This window comes from Pteropus medius, unplaced genomic scaffold (assembly GCF_902729225.1).
Source record: "Pteropus medius unplaced genomic scaffold, Ma_sr-lr_union100, whole genome shotgun sequence".
Taxonomy (NCBI): domain Eukaryota; kingdom Metazoa; phylum Chordata; class Mammalia; order Chiroptera; family Pteropodidae; genus Pteropus; species Pteropus medius.
In genome coordinates, this window is record NW_024340692.1 from 15,890,171 (window position 1) to 15,908,000 (window position 17,830).

General features: G+C 37.6%; 1 protein-coding gene across 1 annotated transcript in view; it reads left to right on the forward strand.

Moving 5' to 3' along the window:
* Window positions 1-17,830, forward strand: part of PGM5 (phosphoglucomutase 5) — a 167,046-nt gene that overhangs the window by 96,626 nt on the left and 52,590 nt on the right. Inside the window, exon 7 of the mRNA XM_039835897.1 lies at window positions 3,453-3,568. Coding sequence (XP_039691831.1) covers window positions 3,453-3,568 — 116 coding nt within the window. The remainder of the gene's footprint in view (window positions 1-3,452; window positions 3,569-17,830) is intronic.

Consider the following 17,830-nt stretch of genomic DNA (forward strand, 5'->3'; position numbering starts at 1 on the left):
AATTCTCTAAGATCCTTATTTCTAAGAAATGTCTTTGTGTCATCTTAATAGCCCCACTAATTAAATGCCTGGAGAAATTCTCTTTGTCTAATTGACTAATTTAAATAAAACATGCAGAAATGACTTAACTATATTTTTAGGAACCTACAAAGACAAAAGACCATGAAATAGAGATATGTTCTGTTCTGCTATCCAACAACACACCTTAAATAATAAGATATTAGTCAACTGAAAATATACAGAATTTATTGAAGACAAGTCAGACAAAGTGCTGTATTATCCTAGACATTCATTGAAGAGCTATAAAGGTATATAAGCTGCAGTTTCTACCTCAAAGTACTTCTAACACTTTGGTGGTAGAGGTAGGTAGTGTCTTTGTGTTGAGGGAAAGTATTAAGGAGGTAGCAACATATATAATGACAATGCGAACATAAAGACCCATACCAACTTAGAGGAAACACAGTGTCAGGAATGATTACTTTGGATTAATTATGGCGACGAGAAGGATTGTATTTGTTAACATAATGGAGCTTCTGCTATAAAACTAATCTCAAAACATTTGATGAATCAAACACAACAAAAGGTTGTTTCTCAATCATCAGAAGTTAAAAACAGGATTTCCTGAATGGTGGTTCATTCTGCTTCAAATGATGATTCAGAGATCCAGATCTTTCCATGTTGTGGGTCCACCATCTTCAACATGTATTTTCTAGGATTTCTGGCCTTGTCCACATTAAGCTAGCAGAAGGAGAAAGAACATGGGGCATAGAAAGTTTTAATAGTAAGATCTGAAAAGGGTGTATGTCATTTCCACTCAAGTTCAATTGGATAGAACTCCACTATGTGGCCACATGCTAACTGTGAGAGAGGTCAGGAGGTGTAGTTCAGCTGTGTGTCTAAGAGAAGAGGTGGGTTTGTTGATCACCTAGTAGCCTTTGCCACAGGCTTCATGATGGCAGGGCATTTTAGATAGGTCTTGAAGTATTCAGATTGGAAAGGAGGATTAATCTAGGTAAAATGAAAAGCATGAAGAAGGACTCAGAAGTAAACAAAAAATGCAAGGGTATATTTGAGAAATAGATGGTCCAGTTTTAGAAACAGACTCAGATACAGAGAACAAACTGATGGCTGCCAGATGGGAGAGGTGTCGGGGAGTGGGTGAAAAAGGTAAAGGGATTAAGAAATACAATTTGGTAGTTAAAGAAGAGTCAAGGGGGTGTAAAGTACAGCATAGGGAATATAGTTAATACTATTGTAAGAGCTATGTGTGGTGCCAGGTGGGTACTAGACTTATTGGCCAGATCACTTCGTAAATTATATAAACGTCTTACCACTATGCTGTATACCCGAAACTAATATAAAATAATATTGAATATCAACTGTAATTGCAAAAAAAGAGATGGTCCAGTTTTTTAGGAGCATGTAGAGAGTATCATGGGAAAAACTTAGAAAGATAGGTTGAGGCTATTTCCAACCTGAGCCACATTTTTAGAAGTTTTAAAATCCACACTGAGAAGCTTATATTCACCATTTTTTTGCCTACTAGGGCTCACTACCACTTGCAGAAAAATTGTGGCCCAGGTTTATTTTCTTTTTTTTCCCTTCATAATCTGTTCTTTCCTAGAAAGTTCTTATGTTTGCCTTCAAAACATGGTGGCAGCAGGCAAAGACAGGGGTGCAGACCCTCAGCATGAAGCAGCTTGATTTTGAGCTTGTGTACCAGAGGGTTTCAGAGACTCCTGAGGGCCTCCTGCCAAAAACCAATCTGGAGAATGGTATCTGCTGAGTGCTGTTTGGGATGGATCCCAAATTCATTAGAGGGAGGAAGGAGAGGAATTTCTTTATGACTTTAGGACACAATCAACTCATACTCAAGATCCTGAGATTTAATTACTGACATTGTTATCTTAGATTGCATAGCTCCAACTGTGGTTTATAGTTATAAAAATATTCAATCCTTTAAAATCCACCCTCGGCCTCCAGCCTGTTGACCTCCTGACAGTGATTAATTGGGGAGGGTGGGAGCTGGGGAAATCTTTTCTCCTCCCTTCAGATCTGCCAACTTGGCTTTGAATCTACAAGAATGTTTTGGCCAGAGGATATACTTCCCCACACCCTCCATGCTCACCTCTGCCCCATGTTCCCCATTCTATTTGATAATTATATGCATTCATATTTGCTAACCTAATTTTGGCCCAGGCTTTATCGTGTGCTCCCCCTGGAAAGCTTCTGTGTGAATTATTCCTCCTTCCTTAAGCTTCTGACTATGAAATTAATGGCTCTGAAAATTTACCTTTGCTCTACAGTGTCTGGAGGATTTCTTTCATTGTTCCTACCAGGATATAAACATGTATATCTTTCTTAGACCATTGAAATAAGGAGAAAACAGAACCTTTGATATAACACTCAAACATCTAAAAGGTGCGGGCTATAAACCACATTTAAAGAAATAATTGTTACATTGAGTCCTTTGTCCCATGAGCATCTCTCTTCCTCTTCTTTACAAAGACACTCTCACTGGTTCCTCTCCATGGCTACCCTCTGCACTTACATACAGCCTTCAAAGAACTAAATCTTGCTGATGGCAGGCATTTGGTGTTTTTCTGTTTTGGTTGCTTGCATGTGGGAAAGATAAAAACTCTTCAGGCCAATGTCTGTGGTACCAGCTTATTCCTCAGCATGCTTTGAGATCTATCTACCTCTCAAAGCACTAAAACATTTGGAGAGACATCATGATGTAGGGGAATGGAACATGAGCAGAAACTAAGCAAATGCGGGTCTACATTCTAGCTTTGCTCTTTACTTCTGTGAGATCTGAATAAAGTACTTGACTTCTTTCATCCTCTGAGCCTGAATTTTGATAACATTGATTAGTTTTAACTGGTTTTGCATTTTATCTAAATGGAACAATACAGTATATATGCCTTTGTTATTGTTTTGTTTTGTTTTGTTTTTACTCAATATTATGCATGTGAGATTCATTCAGGTTATTGCATGTAGCAGTGAAGCTGAGCAGTGCACCACTATGTCCATTACATGTCATTAGTAATTTATGGAAATTGAATGGCTTGTTCACAGGATATGTGTATATTCATCTTTAGTAGATACTGTCAAACAATATTACAAAGTGTTTGAACCTAAATACCATTTTAATGTAGATTAAGATCCCCAAATCAAAGATAAAGAAACATTTGTAGAAGGAGAACATAAATGTGAGAATATTTTATACATTAACTTAATATTTTATAGATTATAAAGAAAACAAAATAGAGAACCATTGGATCAGACTATCATTCTCTCCCTTATGGCTTGATATCCTGAAGACTGTCAACATTGTTCAGGATGTTCTGAAATCTAGTTATAGAGCTAATAGATCCTGAAGACTTTTGTGCTGAGACAAGAAAGGAAAGGAGATATATGAATTGACTATTGCCTTGGATTTCATTTTTCAGAGTGGCCAAAGCAATGAAGGTCCCGGTATATGAGACCCCAGCTGGATGGAGATTCTTCTCAAATCTGATGGACTCAGGACGGTGCTCCCTGTGTGGAGAAGAGAGCTTTGGCACTGGTAGGCTTTGTTGTGTTGATGTAACTGGAAAGGGCAGCTGCAGCACTCTGTGAGCCCAGTTTGGAGACCTATGAGCCCACTGTGAATCAAAGGCTGGCAGAAGTGTTGATTAGAGGCAAATAAATAAATAGATAGGGAGAGAGGGAGGGAGAGGGAAGAAGAGAGGGAGGGATAGAGACAGGGAGACAGAAAGGACGAGAGGGAGGAGGAGGGAGGGAGGGAGAGAAAAAGAAAGAAAGGAAAAGAAAGAAAGGAAGAAATCTAATGGGATATGTACTATGATACACTCATCTTTTCTGCCCAGTTCTTTTTAAAAAATTTTTCATTTTTTAATAAGATTTGCTGTTATGGAAATTTAAAAAAAATTATGAGGAGAGAAAATATCATACTGTATTCTCTTGTGTCCATCACTTAGTTTCAACCATCATCATCTCATGGTCAGTCTTGCTTGACCCACATAGGGAGCCCTCCTCCATGATTATTATGAAGCAATCCCTAGTGTGAATCTTTAACAGCTATTGAAAGAAAAAAAGTATGTAATCACAGCACTGTTATCACACCGAAAATGTTAAAAAATAATTTCTCCTTTCAGTATTTTAAAGATGTCACTTGTCTTCTAGCTTCCATAGTTTCAAAGAAGTGGACTCTTAATTCTTATCTGTTTCTCTATATTGAAATTCTCCCTAACCACCTCCCCTCCCCTGCCGGCCTCTGGCTGCCTTTCATATTTCCTTTTTATTTTTTGTTTTCAACAGTTTAAATATAGTATGTCTAGGTATGTGTACTTTTTAAAAGCCCTACTTAAGAATCTCTGAGATTCTTGGATCTGTTGTTTGTGGTCTTTCATTAATTTCAGAAAAGTCTCAGTCATTATCTTTTCAGATATTTCTCCTTTCCTATTCTCTCTTCTCCTTCTGGGGCTTTAATTATACATACATTAGATGAATTGTGACCATATGTTTTCTCAGAGCTCTTACATCCACTGTTTGGTTTTGTTTACTTTTTTTCCTTTGTGTTTTAGTTTCAATAATCTCTATTGGTATATTTAAGTCATTGATTCTTTCCTTAGCTATGTCCGATCCAACTGATGATCCAACTGTAGGAATTCTTCATCTCTGATATTGTGTTTTTTATTTCTAGCATTTCTCTTTGACTTTTTAAAAATAATTTTAATCTCTCTGAAGAAATTATTTTTATGTTTATATATGTTATTTATTTTTTTCATTAGATCATTCAACATATTAAACATAGTTATTTTAAATTCTCCATCTGATAGTTCTGTTCTAATATTTGGCTCATCTTTGATTCTGGCTCTCTTGATTACTTTATCTCTTGATTAAAGCAGTGGCTTACCCTTTCTTGTCTTTTGTGTATCTCATAATTTTTCATTGAATACTGGACAGTATGTATATAAGAACGGTAGAGACTCAAGTAATATTTAAACACATAAATGGGCACACCTCTTCTTTTATCAGGCCATTAGTGTGCAATGTTAAGTTAATTTAGCCAGAAGTTGAGCTGGGTTTGGATTTTGTTGTTTCTCTTACAATTTTTAGTATACTACAGGCTTCATATTCTTCCAGAAGTGGGATATTTTTTACAATGTGCTGAAAGCAAGGATGGGGTGCTGGAGGAGATTGTTCAGTGTTGCTGTTTCATTCGCAGCTTCCAGCAGTTACTGTATGTCTGTGATACAAAATAGACTTCTGTCACTAGGTACTCCAGTGGCAGGAAACCTCTGCTTGGTATTGGTGTGAATTCTGGGGACAAGAAGTTTTCTTACCCTTTCTCCAGGGGCAGAGGTTTTTACTTCAACCCCTATTCCAGTAGCAGCAGATCTTTGCCTGAGCCATTGGGATGAGAAGGTTTGCAGCTTGTACATCCAGGAGCTTAAGGCTTTTGTGTCCTTGAAAGAAAGGTTTGGGATGGGCTTTGTGCTTGTCTCTCAGCAGCAGCTGATCATCTCCTACATGCTAGCACCACCAACTCTCCCTTTTTGTTTCTTGTGAGCAGCCAGTGGAGGCCTGTGGGAGATAACTTGGAAGTGTGACCCTTGTATCTGGGACTCCAAATAATTTTAAACTAACATTATATGCCATAGCTGGCCTTTGAGAATTTTTAAAACTATGATTATTGATTTCTTATTATTCATGTATATGGAAGCATCTTCTTTTCTCCTGCTGAAAGTATGACAGTTTTGTCTCTCCTGTCTCTCCTTGGGGGGTTTGTCACTCTGTAATTCACTCTGTAATGAGTTCAAAAAAGTTATGATTTTGTAGGTTTTCTAGCCTTTTATTATTACTGAGTTTGGAGTGACATTCTCTTTCAGATATCCATATCCTAGACAGAACTGCAGAAATGGACCTGCAAAAGTAATATTTTTTTAACTTTTTAAAAAATAATTTAAAAATTTTTAATCGTAGTTGGCATATGATATTAGTTTCAGGTGTACAACATAGTGATTCAACATGTATATTGCTTACAAAGTGATCACCCTGATAAATCTAGTACCCACCTGATACCATACATAGTTATTACAATATTATTGACTATATTCCTTGTGGTATACATAATACCCCATAACTATTTTGTAACTACCATTTGTATTTCTTAATCCCTTCCCCTTTTCCACCCATACTGCCAACCCCGCTCTCATCTGGCAACCATCAGAATGTTCTCTGTAACTATAAGTTTGTTTTGTTTTATTCTTTATGTTCCACATGTAGGTGAAATCATATGGCACTTGTCTTTCTGTCTGACTTACTCCACTCAGCAAAATATTCTCTAGGTCTACCCATGTTGTTGCAAATGGCAAGATGTCATTCTTTTTTTTTTTATGGCTGAGTGATATTCCACTCTATATATGTACCATCTCTTCTTTATGTACGCATCCATTGATGGACACCCAGGTATCCTCCTTATCTTGACTATTGTAAACAATGCTGCAATAAACATATGGGTTCACATGTTCCTTTGAAGTAGTGTTTTGGGTTTCTTTGGATAAATACCCAGAAGTGGGATAACTGGGTCTTTCTTTGTCTCTTGTTAAAGCCTTTGTTTTAGAGTCTATTTTGTCTGGTACAAGTATTGCTTTCTTGTTCCTATTTTCATGAAATAGCTTTTTCCATTCCTTCACTTTTATTCAGTCTTTGTGTCTCTTTTGATCCAAGTGATTCTCTTGTATACAGCATAAAAGTAAAGCTCTTGTTTTTTTATCTATTGAGTCACACTTTCTTTTAAAGTTAGAGTGTTTACTCCATTAACATTTAAAATAATTGTTGATGAATACGTAGTTATTGAAATTTTATTATTCATATTTTTTATCTTTTTTTCTTTTTTCTTCTGCTTCTTAAAGAAGTCCCTCCAACATTTCCTATATTACTGGCTTGGTGGTGATGAACTCCTTTAGCTTTTTTGTTTGTTTGTTTGAGAAGCACCTTATTTGTCCTTTGATTCTAAGTAATAGCTTTGCTGAGTGGAGTGATCTTGGTTGTAGGTCCTTGCTTTTTATATCACTTTGAACATTTCATGCCAGTTCCTTCTAGCCTACAAAGTTTCTGTTGAGAAATCAGCTGACAGTCTTATGGGCACTTCCTTGTAGGTAACTGATTGCCTTTATCTTGCTGCTTTTAAGATTCTCTCTTTTTCTTTAACCTTTAGCATTTTAATTGTGATGTGTCTTGGTGTGTGGGCCTCTTTGGGTTCATCTTGTTTTGGACTCTCTGTGCTTCCTGGCCTTGTATACCTATTTCCTTCGCCGGTTAGGGAAGTTTTCTGTCATGATTTCTTCAAATAAGTTTTCAATTCCTTGCTCTCTCTCTTCTCTTTCTGATACCCCTCTGATACAAATGCTGGTACACTTAATGTTGGACCCAGAAGCTCCTTAAACTATCCTCGTTTTTTTAGAGGGGGGATTCTTTTTTCTTGTTGCTGTTTTTAATTGGGTGTTTTCTGCTACCTTATCTTCCAAATTGCTGATCCGAACTTCTGCTTCATCTAATCTACTGTTGATTTCTCCCAAGGTATTCTTTATTTCAGTTATTGTTTTCTTCATTTCTGGCTGGTGCTTTTTGATGTTTTCTACCTCCATTTTATGTTTCCTATTTCTTTGTTAAAGTTATCACTGAGTTCATCTACCCTTCCCCTAAGTTCATTGAATATTCTTATAACCAGTGTTTTGAATTCTAAATCTGGCAGACTACTTGTCCCCATTTTATTTAATTTTTCTCCTGGAGCATTGTTCTGTTCTGTCATTTGGAACATTTCTTTGTTTCCCCACTTTGGCTGCCTCTCTGTGTTTGTTTCTTTGTATTAGGTAGAGCTGCTTTATCTTCCAGTTTTAGTAGAGTGGCCTTGTATAGTAGGTGTCCTCTGGGGCCCAGTGGCACAATCTTCCCTGGTCACCGGAGCCAGGTGCTCCGGGTATGTCCCTTGTATGGATTGTTTGTGTCCGTCTGTTGTAGTTGAGCCTTGTTTGCTGTTTGCACATCAATGAGAAGGACTGACCCTCAGGCTGATTGATTGTGAGGATTGGCCGTGACTACAGTGGTGAAGCTGTTGTGCAGGGGCTGACCCTATGAAGTAGGATTCACTTTAGCAGGACTCTGGTGCTTGCTCAGTCTGCCCTTTGGATGTGTCCTCCTTGGATGTGGCCCTGGTGGTGCTCCAGCTAAGATCAAAGCCCGCCACTGGGGATGCATGCCTGGGCCTCCAGGAAGGGGCCTCACTGTAGGCCAAGTTCAGCTGCAGCCTGTGCCCTGCCCAGGGTCACCTGGCATGAGCCACCAAGCAATCCACCACCCGTGCTGGGCTTGGATATGCCTTCAGAGGCCAAGCTGCAAACCGAGGCCAGCTGTTGCTGGCCAGGCTTAGGGATGCTCAACAAGAAGTGGGGCACGCTAAGGCCAGATGCTGCTTCAAGAACCTTTTAGAGATTTTAGGAAAGTCTGCAGCATGACCCAAGATGGGCTATTTGTATGGTAGGGCCACTGGAAGTGGCTCGAATGGGCCCACAAGTCGGGGCAAGGTCTCAGGGACTTACCAGGACTGAGCAAACTGTGTTAACCAGATTGATAGAGACTCAGATATCGTGGCCACCCACATCTGCATGTTGAGAGAGAGAGAGAGAGAGAGAGAGAGAGAGAATCAACAAAGAAACAATGGATTCTGCCAGCACTTCTGTCTGGGAAGAAGTTGCCCTTCCAGTCCTTGCCCTGAAGCCAGATGAAACAATTCCTTCTTGTATGTCCTCGGCACCTTTTTAGCTGCTGTGCCAGAGCTGAAGTTCAGAGAGAGTAAGTCCATCAGCAAGTAAGCCACTGTGTGGTGCCCTAAAGAGGAACATCTGAAACTCTAGCAGCCTTTCATCTCACTCAGCCACAATTTTTGCTGGTTTTTACAACCCGAAGTTTTAAGGAGTCCTTTCCCAGCACTGGAACCTTGGGCTAGGGAGCCTGGTGTGGGGCCAGGACCCTTCACTCTTCCAGGGAGATTTCTATAGCCAAGATTTTCTCCCAATTCTCAACTGCCACACGTGGGTGTGGGACTGGCTTGGTTTGCATCTCCACCCCTCCTACTGGTCTCAAGGTCACCTATTCTGTGTTTCTCCATTTGTAGGGCTTCTGTTTAGCTAAATTTCAGATGATTCTTAATGATGATTGTTCTGTAATTTAGCTGTAATTTAGATGTGTTTGTGAAAGGAGGCAATGTTTACATACTCCGCCATCTTGACCAGAACTCCGCAAAAGTAATTTTTAAATAATTTCTCCTGTTCTCTCCCCTTCAACTTAATAGTTTTTTTTCAATTAGAATCTCAAAGATCTTATATTACAACTGGTTTTATCTTTTAAATCTCTTTTACTCTGCATTTCTCTTCTCCACATTTTCTTAATTTATATTAAAGAGAGTGGGTCATATGTCCTATAGAGCTTATAACAGCTTTGATTTTAATGTTGATATTCTCGTTTTCCTTTCTAATTTGTTTAGTGCTTATATAAAGAGAAGTTGTTGATTAATATGCCCTTCTCTGGTTTGCAATGACCTCAGCACATTTTATCATTAATTATAGCATTTTTTTAAAAAATTATATTCTCTTAGGGTGTTTTTTTAGGTATACAATCACAGTCTATGACTAAAAGATTTTTTGTTTGCTTTTCTAATATTTATATCCTTTATTTCATATTCTTATTGTATTACCTATAGTCTTCAAAATGATATTAAGTGATCATTGTAATAGTTCATAATTTTAATGGAAATTGAGTAATATTTTATCATCTGTTTTGATGACTGCTTTCTTTTTTTAATTAATTTATTTATTTTAATTAGTTTCAAGTATATAGTACATTGGTTAGACATCTATATAGTTCATAAAATGATCTCCCCAATTGCTCCCTCCCTTCCCTGGCCCTCCACCTAGCCAACATATTAATACTAACTGCTTTCCCTATGCGTGCTCCCTATCCTCGTGACCGTTTATCAACTACTAATTTGTACTTCTTTAATTCTTCACCCCATTCTCCTAGCCCCGCAACACCTCTCCTCTCTGTCTATCACCAAATTGTCCACTATATTTGTGAGTCTGTTTTTGATTAGTTTGTTCTTTTTGTTCCTTAGATTCCGCATATATATGAAATCATATGGTATTTATCTTTCACTGTCTGACTTATTTCACTCAGCATAATAACCTCTAGGTCCATCCCTGTCGTTGCAAATGGTAGGATTTCATTTTTTTAAATGGCTGAGTAATATTCCATTGTATATATAAATCATAATTTCTTTATCCAATCATCTGTTGATGGGCATTTAAGTTGCTTCCATATCTTGGCTATTGTAAATTGTGCTGCCATGAATATTGGAGTGCATAGATCTTTACGAATTATCATTTTGGTTTTCCTTGGATAAATACCCAGAAGTGCAATTGCTGGATCAAAAGGCATATCCATTTTTAATGTTTTGAGAGACCTCCATACTGTTTTCCATAGCTGCTGTACCAGTTTGCAATTCTACCATCAATGTATGAGAGTTCCCTTTTCTCCACATCCTCGCAAACACTTGTTGCTTTTTGATTTATTGATGATAGCCATTCTGACAGGTGTGAGGTGATAACTCATTGTGATTTTAATTTGCATTTCTCTGATGATTAGCGACCTTGAGCATCTTTTCATATATCTATTAGCCATCTGTATTTCCTCTTTGGAGAAGTGTCTGTTCAGGTCTTCTGCCCATTTTTTAATTAGATTGATTGCTTTTTGTTGTTGACTTGTATGAGTTCTTTACGTATTTTGAATAGCAACCCCTTATCAGATGTATCATTAGTGAATATCCTTTCCCAACCAGTCGGTTGTCTTTTTATTTTGTTGATGGTTTCCTTTGCCGTACAAAAACTTTTTAGTTTGATGTAGTCCTGTTGTTTATTTTTTTCTTTTGTTTCTCTTGCCCAGGAAGATATATCCAAAAAGAAATTACTGTTAGTAATATCAGAGAGTTTACTGCCTATGTTTTCTTCTAGAATTTTATATTTGTATTCCCACCACCATAAGTCTTTGAACCATTTTGAGGCCCACTTGCATGCAAAGAAAGTATCCAGTCTTTCTTTTCTCTTTCTTTCTTTTTCTCTTTTCTTCTTTCTTTTTTTTCTCTTCCTTCCTTCCTTCCTTCCTCTTCCTTCTTCCTTCCTTTCCTTCCTTTCCTTCCTTCCTTCCTTCCTTCCTTCCTCCTTCCTTCCTTCCTTCCTTTCTTCCTTCCTTCCTTCTTCTCTCTCTCTCTCTCTCTCTCTCTTTCTTTCTTTCTTTTCTTTCTTTCGCGTGTATCTGTCCAATTTTCCCAACACCATTTTTGAAGACACTGTCTTTACCCGATTGTATATTCTTACCTCTTTTGTCATATATTAAGTGAACGTATAGGCATAGATTTATTTCTGGGCTCTCTATTCTAACCCATTGATCAATGTATCTGTTTTTATGCCAGTACCATGTTGTTTGACTACTGTAGTCTTGTAGTATAGTTTGATATCAGGTAGTGTGATACCTCCAACTTTGTTCTTCTTTCTCAAGATTGTCGTGGCTATTCAAGGTCTTTTATGGTTCCATATAAATTTCAGAATTATTTGTTCTATCTCTCTGAAAAATGCCATTGGTATTTTGATAGGGATTGCATTCAATCTATAGATTGCTTTGGGTATTATGGCCATTTTAATGATGTTGATTCTTCCTACCTACAATCACGGTATATGCTTTCATTTAATTGTATCTTCTTCAATTTCTTTTTTTGATGATTTATAATTTTCTGAAAACAGGTCTTTTACCTTCTTGGTTAATTTGATTCCCAGGTATTTTATAGTTTTCAATGCAATTGTAAATGGGATTTTTTAAAATTTCTCTTTCTGAAAGTTCGTCATTGGTATATAAAAATGCCAGTGACTTCTGAATATTTATTTTGTAACCTGCCACTTTACTGAATTCATTGATCAGTTCTAACAGTTTTTCGATGGAATCTTTACTGTTCTCTATATATAGTATCATGTCATCGGCAAATAACGAGTTTTACTTCTGACTGCTTTCTTAATATTGGTAAAATCTATCGTGTTTTTGTAGAATTTTCCCCTAATCTCATTTACTTAGAACCTTATTAGAAATGGCTGCTGGATTTATCAAGTGCCCTTTCAGAATCCAGCAATGTATTGATATGTTTTTTTTTCTTTATTCTATGAATATAGTGAAATATCATGATGACTTACTGATATCAACCCATCCTTGAATTCTTATTTGGAATAAGTACTACTTAGTTATGCTTAAATGGATTGCAGTAAAACCGCTCTAACTGTTCATAAAGACAGAATTTTAGGCTATGTTGGGGTTCCTGAAGGAAAATTTTCCTGAGGAATTTTCTCCTCTTGTCAAAGTCAGTTGGACTGAAGCAGCATTACTACTAATGCTGTAGGAGGAATGGCACACATCTTTGTTTTCTTCGAAAAAAGAACAACTGTATCAACCTCTCTCAAGTATAACTGAAATGGAAATTGGTAAGTTCAGGTTGTCCTTCCCTCTTTCTTTGTCTTTATAAGCATTTATTGAGTTTTTACAAGCTACCATATAATTATAGCCTTTAAAATTAAAAGATTAAATATTACGTATGTAAACCACATTATACCCTTAGTAATAAATATTTGCTTACTTCAATTTAATAAACATTTATTAAGTACTTACACATTGTATAAGGCACTATATTCTATGATATATAGAATACAAAATGCTTAACACCATACCCTTAAAAAACTCAATATCTTTAGGGTACATAATTAGAAAGATGCACAGATGACTGTTCTACAAAGTAGAAACTTTAAAGTTCCAGAATAGAGGAACAGACAAAATACTATGGAAGATGGAAAAAATTAGAAAATGCTTGGAGACTATAAGTCACAAGCACTTTATGAAAGAGGTGGAAGTCAGGCTAGTTTTTACAGAATGGAAAGGATTTGTACACATAGAGATGAAAGGACAGGACCTTGCTAGATGGAAGGAGCAATATCAAGAGAGGAATAGTGGTAGGAGAGTAGAGGACATGTGTTGTGAGTAGCTAGTTGTTCAGTTTGTCTAGAACAATGTTTTCCAAATATAAATCAAGACTCATTTGGGGTCATGAGAATAGTATAATGTCATGAATGGCTTTTTTTTTTTTTTTTTAAATAATAGACTAGAAACTATCAATGCATTGAGTTTAGTAAAAGTCAGTGTTATTTTGAGAAATATGTACATGTAAATAGGCACACAGGTATCTATGTGTATACTATTCTCATTGTAAAATGCATTTATTTTGGGTCATGGCCAGAAATGTCTAAAAAAGACTCATCTATAGCAAGGGTCACCAAACTTTCTCTGTAAAGGGCACGATAGTAAATATTTTAGTTTTTGCAGACTTAGAGGCTATTTTCACAATTACTCAACACTGCCACTATAGCACAAAAGCAGTCATAGATGATACATAGACACATGAGTTTGCTGTGTTCCAATACTTGCAAAAATAGGCCCAAGTCCAAATTTGTCCCTTGGGCTAAGGTTCTCTAACTTTTGATGTATAGGGTAGAGTAAAGAAAGGAGTATCGAGAAACAAGACTGGAAATATGAGTGAGGAGGGGCCAACTTTTAAAGCCCTTTGCCTGCCCAGCTTAGATGGTGGGACGTGACTCAACTGGAAATAGGAAACCAAGGTCTGCACAGGAATGGAGTCTGTTTGCAGACACTTTTCAGCAGGTTTTGCTTTCAGACAGTCGTGCTGATTGCAACATGTAGGGTGGACTAGAATGGAACTTTAAAAGTCTCTGTTATATTTGGCTGTCATTTTCCTTTCAAGGAACACAAGAGATTATTCAATGTATAGAGCCCTAAGGTATTGCCTCCTCCACCATTTTTCGGGTTCAGATGACACTAGCTTGATTTGATAGATGAAGCTCCTGAGCCCAAGAAGTAGTTAAGTGACTCACCCCGGGCCCCAGAGTTTGGAAAAGGCCTCCACTTGAATTAAATTACAGTTGAATTAAAAGGCAGGCCTCCTGCCGTACGGTGGATGCGGCTTTCCGCTGTGCTGATTAGTCTTTCCGATGAAAGCCATAACTAATTCCACCTCTCCAGCTCTCAACAGTAAATGATTGTCAAGGGGGCCTGAGGAACTCTACCACTCGGTCTTGGAAGGAGAAAGTGGCTTCATTCTGCTCTTATACAAGGCTTTATTAACGTCAGTTCTTGGAGAGGCACTGAGCCGGTTGTGTCAGAATTAACTGGGAAGCTTGCTAAAATTACAGATTTCTATCCTACCCTTACTTGGAATCCCTGGCAAGGGGAGCCTGAGAATATGCATTTTAATAAGTATCTTTGTATGATTCTGATGTGTAGTCAAGAATAGGAAGCATTGCTCAAGTGAAAACCAGTTATGTCGGTCTTTTTTTAAATCAGGAATGGTAGAAAGAATGTACCTGAGATGCTACACCAGGTGTGGTCCAGACAGCCTAGAGGCCCAGGAATGTGAGGCTGATGATTACGTTCAAGACCCTGACTTGCCGCTTACAAACATGTTACGTGGCCTCTCTGACTCTCACTTCTGACCAGTAAAAGGCAACTGATCACAGGAACTTCCTTTTTACCTTGGTATATGGTTTTCAGAATCAAGTAATTTACCTAATTAATGGAGAAGAAAGAGGAGAGATGAAAAGGTTTTAGACCTGATACTGGGGAGCTGTTTCTCAAATTTAACTAAGCTTTCAAGAGTAGAGGATTTTTTTCAGTGTCCCTAAGGCGTGGAGCTGTGTACCAACTAGGAATGCACAGTTTAGTGCCAGGAAAGCTTAAAATTATGAATCTGCCTCAGGCTCAACAATAGCAAGCCTTTTGTCCGAGATGAGCAGGATATATCCTGGGTAAAAATTTCCCTTGTCAGCTTCTTGAGCGCCAGAACTTCTCGAGGTATCAAGCTGGTGATAGGATCAGAGTTCAGGCTTTTTTCTTACGGAAAGGTCCAGTTCCTACCCAATAGGATACTTGTATTTATTGCCCTAAGAACCAAGGTCATTTAAGAAGCCAAATAATCTTTTGTGCCAAGACCAGGTATTTATCCACTTCCTGGGAAGGGCCCTGGAAAACTGCTTTACAGAAAGGAGAACATTTTATAAATACTCAGATTTCAATGGAAGAAAACTGTTCATCTCAATGGCATTCTGGCTACTTTTCTAAAGTTCTGAATTTGAAGGAATCTGGACTTGTTCCTGAACACAAAAGGGGATGAACTAAAATACTAAAACTAAGATCTAAACAAAAAACTTTGAAGTTTTTTTGGCATTTGTGGGTCATGTTCTACTTGTTGCTGTCGCTGTCCTCATTTTCTAAGAAGTCATACCATTTGGGGAGTGTATGAATTCTTGCAGCCTAGAGTTTATCCCTTTATAGGTAACACTTGACAACTTGCTATGTTTGTGAACAATTGGAAGAGCTCCAACCTTGACCACCATCTTGAGTATTACTCTTCTTATGTATTTTTTAAAAGCTAATGTCAATTGCCATACAAATTTGCTAAATAAAATCAGGCAGTACAACAATCTTTATGTGTTCCCAGAAAGTGCTCTTTGTTGATTTTTTCACAATAATAATAATAGTTATATTTTTAAATGAGCACTTAGTAAATGCCAGGGCATTGCTAAGCCTTTTGTATACATCCATTTTTTTCTGGAAATTTGGAATTGAATCCAAGTCTCTTGGCGCAAATATGACGTGTCCATCATCGTCACACCAACTTCTCCACTGTGAACTCTGGAATATAGCCTGGTGCTCTTTAAGTTGGCTTTGTTTACAACTGCCAAGTCTTTAGCGCAGAAAGAGGAGACCCAAAGTACATGTATATTACACGTCACAGGAAATCTTGAGTATCTTTTTAGTCTCTTGAGATTTGCTGGATCCCTCTGCTTGCCATGCAGAAGTTGTCAATGCCCTGAGAACAGGGGCCATGTGTATCCTGTTTAGCTCTATTTCTTTGATATATGGCAGGCCTTGAGTGAGTGTGTATAGGGTGGATGGAAGACTAGATGGAAGGCTGGAATGATTGATGGAAGGTAGATGAATGAAAAGAAAGTAGGAAGGAAGAAACAGACTTTTCATTTTGGTATTTCTTCTTTGCATTACTAGTAGTTACATTTTTATCATTCTTGAATGAATGTATTTCTGGAGATCGGGTATTAGGGTATCCCCCAAGATTTGGGAGGATTCACAAAAACAAAACCACACAAATATATACCATTCGGAAGGGCATGAGGAGGGATGTTATGAATTACAGTAAAATCAGAATTACATCAAATTTTAAAATAAAGTTTTGATATTTTCAATCATTCTATAATTATCAGCATAATTTAATAGCTAATAAAACACTTCTAGGAAGACTCCTTCCTAAAATCTCTGTTAATGAACAGATTTTATATTTCAAATATTGTTAATTGTTTGTAATTTGTTTTATTAACTTATTTCTTGTGTGAGGTTGCTGACAATTACCTGTAAATAGCCATGTTCAGCAGTGGGCTAGGTTCAAGCTTTAATGATCTTTTGTATATACTAAATTCTTACAGCCTTCAGCATAGACATTGTCTACTCTATTGTCTTATTGCTTATATTATTGACTTATTCTCTGATTGCTTTGTGAATGGACAATTTATTTCTCCTAATAGTTATATTAGTTATAAGAGTTTTATGGTTATGTCTCTTCCTTTGTTTATATTTCACACATAAACTCTATACAACCTAATTCAAGATTGAGTTCATGGTAGTACTATTGAACAAATATTGAATAAATTTAGCTATCTCTTCTTTATACAATTGTTTAATTTAATAATGTATGTTTTTAAAAGGAAAACTTTAATCCATTCCCTATCTAGATAACTGTTAACTCTACATTTAGCTGTTTCCACATCTGTCCAGGTCTCTAGAGAAAGAGGCCTATATATCTATGAATTTCAGATTATTGAGGTTCTACCACATTTCTTTTATTTGTGGCCAATTTGTGTAAATTTGGCTGGGTAGCAGATGTGATGTGAGGAGGCTGTGATGACAGCATTATCAGCGCTAGGAGAGCAGTTTCTTTGTTGGGCTAGTTGAAACAAGCTGTGTGCACATGTGGGATTCAATTTAGGCTGGGCTGGAGCACCAAGGTGCTGTGATTGACATTCCCAAGTGCCTCGTTGTAAAGTCCCCAAACTGGAACTCCTTTCTGGACCCTCTACAACCTATCAGCCCTGGTGCTGAGAAACAGAACTCCCTCTTGGAGTGGGAAGAATGTCTTCGTCACTTAAGAACATTTTCTTGGGGTCTCCACAGTTTCAGTTCCATTGACCCTTCAATTCATCCTCCAAGCTGATGAAAAGTGGCAAGAGGAGATGTTGTGTGACACCTGAGCGTGAGCAGAAACAGGAATGGGGCCTCTGAGCCTGTGTCCACATTTAGCAGTGCATTCTGGGACTGGGAATCCTAGGAAATCATGTTCCTTAGCCACAAATTGAAGAATTCCAAATAGACTGTTTCTTTTCACAGCATCTCCTACGGGGCTTTTAACAAGGGGCCCATCCCTTGATATTTAAGGAGCAGTCCCTAAAATTGTATCTTGAGGCTTCTCCACCTGCTATCTGATAGTTGCTAGGTGGCCCCACTGAGAACAAAGTATAATGACTATAGAATGATAGATCCTCAACCCTGTGGTGCAGGCCTTAAACTCACTGAAGAGATTTCTAATGCAGCT